The 3,759-nt window shown below is 40.0% G+C and overlaps 1 protein-coding gene across 1 annotated transcript; it reads left to right on the forward strand.

Moving 5' to 3' along the window:
* Window positions 1–1,672: 1,672 nt before the first annotated feature.
* LOC125410953 (uncharacterized) lies at window positions 1,673–2,626 on the forward strand. Its single transcript, XM_048450743.3, has one exon. It carries the CDS (start codon window positions 1,706–1,708, stop codon window positions 2,339–2,341), a length of 636 nt encoding a protein of 211 aa, XP_048306700.3. The 5' UTR covers window positions 1,673–1,705; the 3' UTR covers window positions 2,342–2,626.
* Window positions 2,627–3,759: the final 1,133 nt, after the last annotated feature.

The raw sequence follows: 3,759 nt of genomic DNA on the forward strand, positions 1-3,759 counted from the left end.
TGACTGTGTCTCAATAAATACCTACTCTCTTAATATTATAAATATTTGTGGCCATTAAGCATATCTGACCGCCAATTTATTTGGAGAAAGGTTTGGATTGCTGTCACATGGACAAAGAAAATAACTTGTATATAACATTTATATCATAATAGGTACCTTGAGCTATTAAGTCTTAAATTTTTCATGAATTTACACACATCTGTAGAATCCAAGACAAACTGAAAGAAAATTAGATGGCAGATAAATATTTATATTTTAATAAAAGGAATTATTACCCAAAGGTGGAAGAGTTATTTCCCCTTTGCACACAGAGGGCTGGTTCTCTTCAAAAAAATAAGTGGTCATGGCATTAGGTTCAATTAGCTCAAGTAAGCATGCATGCACCTGCTTTGACCTTGATAGTGACTTCCTTGCAATACATTTTCACTTCTCTAAAAGGTCAGCTCTCCTGTTTTTATAAGCACTTGACCTATGTTCAATATAACTATCATAAATACATGGGGAAATGATAAAATGGCAACCTAGACTCACACTTTTATAAAGTTTTTTTTTTCTTTTTGTACAAACGATCATTTGAAGATAAAGACTAAAGATATAGAAAATTTGAATAGAAACACTTTCAACTTAGATGCAGTATCTACTTATCTACCATCTACCCCATCTTGGGCTTAACAAATTGCACCTCCATAGTTTTCATATATATTTAGACTATTTATAAATGACATCAGATTACAACGAATATCTCAACAGTAGGAATAATATGCAGCTTTTCATCCATCCAAATACAGTGAAATTAGACAGCATTACCAAGAATTACCGTAAGAACTGAATGGGGAAACTAGCGACTCAAGGCAGCCAAGGACTTAAATGCATTTTGCTTTTTTCATTATTACAGCTCCTTTGTAATAAAACAAAGTAATGTTACAACACAATAATGCAAACAATACAATAACTATAATAATACAGAGTTATAAGTTTACAGTTTGGCTTCTTAGCCCGGCATATTCAAGGTTGTATAAAATGCAATAACATTATTTGTCTTCATAAAAAAAGTCTGAGGTATGTGAACATCATTTACCCTAACTATTCTCTAGAAATTGAGGAACATCTCAGGCATTCCTGTGTTTCTTCCCACATTTATTGACATTCCATATTCCCTTCTTGGGAAATATTAATATGGAATGGTCTCACGCCCATGTGACAAATTCATTTTATCTTTTCATAACCTTCATCCAAACTTCAATGGTCAAACTTTCTTCTAGTACTTTCACAGTTTACTTTTCAAGAGTTTTAGGATATAAGAGACACAGATCCACCACAGGACTGGTATGAGGCTCCATGATGGCACATGAATTGTTGTATGCTATGTCATCTCATGACTATCAATCAATTGAATCAAACTAGGAATTTTTAAAATTTGATGATACACATAAGGAAACAGAAGAAATGACTCAGGAGGAAAGACTGATTTGATAAACCCTGACCCTGAGAAAGAAAAGAATGCATTCCATTTAACTTTTACATAGAGTCGTCCACAATTAACTAATTTAGTGACTGTTTATGTATTAAGAGAAACAATAACAAGGAAATGACCCTTAGCCTGGTAACAGCATCAGGGTATAAAAGAGGACAGGGAATGAGGAGGCTCACATACTTGAGAAACTCCCTCTGTTCAAAACCTCTCAGAACCTCCACCTCTCATACCATGGTCAACTCCTGTTGTGGTTCTGTCTGCTCTGAGCAGGGCTGTGACCAAAGTCCCTGCCAGGAGAGCTGCTGCCAGCCCAGCTGCTGCCAGCCCACCTGTTGCCAGACCACCTGCTGTCGCCCAGTCTGCTGCCAGACCACCTGCCGTCCCAGCTGTGGAGTATCCAGCTGTTGCCGCCCAGTGTGCTGTCAGACCACCTGCCGTCCCAGCTGTGGAGTGTCCAGCTGTAGCCGCCCTATCTGCTGCCAGACCACCTGCCGTCCCAGCTGTGGAGTGTCCAGCTGTAGCCGCCCTATCTGCTGCCAGACCACTTGCCGTCCCAGCTGTGGAGTGTCCAGCTGCAGCCGCCCAGTCTGCTGCCAGACCACCTGCCGTCCCAGCTGTGGAGTGTCCAGCTGCAGCCGCCCTATCTGCTGCCAGACCACCTGCCGTCCCAGCTGTGGAGTGTCCAGCTGCAGCCGCCCAGTCTGCTGCCAGACCACCTGTCGCCCCAGCTGTGGAGTGTCCAGCTGCAGCCGCCCAGTCTGCTGCCAGACCACCTGTCGCCCCAGCTGTGGAGTGTCCAGCTGCAGCCGCCCAGTCTGCTGCCAGACCACCTGCTGTAGTACAACTTGCTGTCGCCCCTCTTGTTGAATTTCTGATTTGAATACCAATCCCCAGGCAGCCATAATGACAGTGAGCTGAACTTCTCATCCATGTATTAAATAATTCCTACGTTTGTTGTCCTGACAACACTAAGAAACTGGCAGAAGAGAATCCTACATTAAGCACTGCCTATATTTCCCAAGGATCTTCCCTCTACATGCATGTCTCAGATGCATGGTACAGCTAAACGTATCCTTCGGGTCTCCAACTTTCTTGGACCTCACCATTCTGTGTTGACTATTCTTCAATAAATACTGCCTTATGTTAGATGCATATATATCTTCTTTCATTTATTTTAAGAGAATTAATAGTTTAGTTTTCTAGTATTATTCCTTCCAAGGTGGAAAGATGTTTGGGTTACCATGGCCAGGCAGAAAACTAGTCTAGATAGTATGTTAGAGGTATGCGTGGTCTCACATTTATTGCAGCATTATTCACATTGGCTGGGAAGCAGAATTAGCTGTGTCAATCAACTGATGAGTGGCAAACAAAATGCCTTATACACAATGGAATGCTGCTTACTCATAAAACAGGTGGACTCTTGTAATTTATGACACCATGGTTAGAACTGGAAGATGTTAAGTGAAATCAGTCAGATATAGAAAGAAAACACACATGATGTCACTCAAATGTAGAACCTTAAAAAAAAAAAACAAGATGCTGAGAGTAGAAAAGTGGTTCTGAGATTCTGGGAAGAATAGGGAGACACAAGTGAAGAATACGTGGTTCACATGATGTAAAACAATTAGATGGAAAAGATTGTTCTGGTGCCAGAGAGATGACTCAGTGTTTAAGAGGTCTGGCTTCTCTCTCAGAGTACCTGGGTTTGAGTCCCAGAATCCACATGACAGCTCATAATGGATGGTCCAGCACTCTCTTGTGGCCTCCACAGGCACCAGGCATGTGCATCGTAGACTAACAAACATGTAAGCAAAACACATATAGATAGAATAAATAAATAAATAGAACCTGAAAAATGAAATAGTTACAGTGTTCAATTGCATAGGAAAGTTGCCACAGATGGTAAATAGTTTATATTTCAAAATGGCTAGAACAAAGGATACTGAATATTTTCACCAGCCAGAAATAATATGTATTTGAGGATGCAAATATATTAACTCAGATTTAAACAGTATCACATATGCACATAGAAGTGTCACATAGTACCCCATAAATATATACAATTTTGTATGTCAGCTCAAAATCAGAAAAGAAAACTGATTCTGCACATATAATATACTCTTCATATTATAAAATGGACTATATTTCAGAATCACGTGAACTACCTTATTTAATTAACAGTAACTTTCCTTTTCAATCCATAAGATGATTGGCAGACTCACAGGGTCATTGGACTTTGAGACTAATGAGGCACATGAAGACCAACAGTTTCCAAAAGAAACTCA

Source organism: Myodes glareolus, chromosome 9 (genome assembly GCF_982192425.1).
Source record: "Myodes glareolus chromosome 9, mMyoGla1.1, whole genome shotgun sequence".
Lineage (NCBI taxonomy): Eukaryota > Metazoa > Chordata > Mammalia > Rodentia > Cricetidae > Myodes > Myodes glareolus.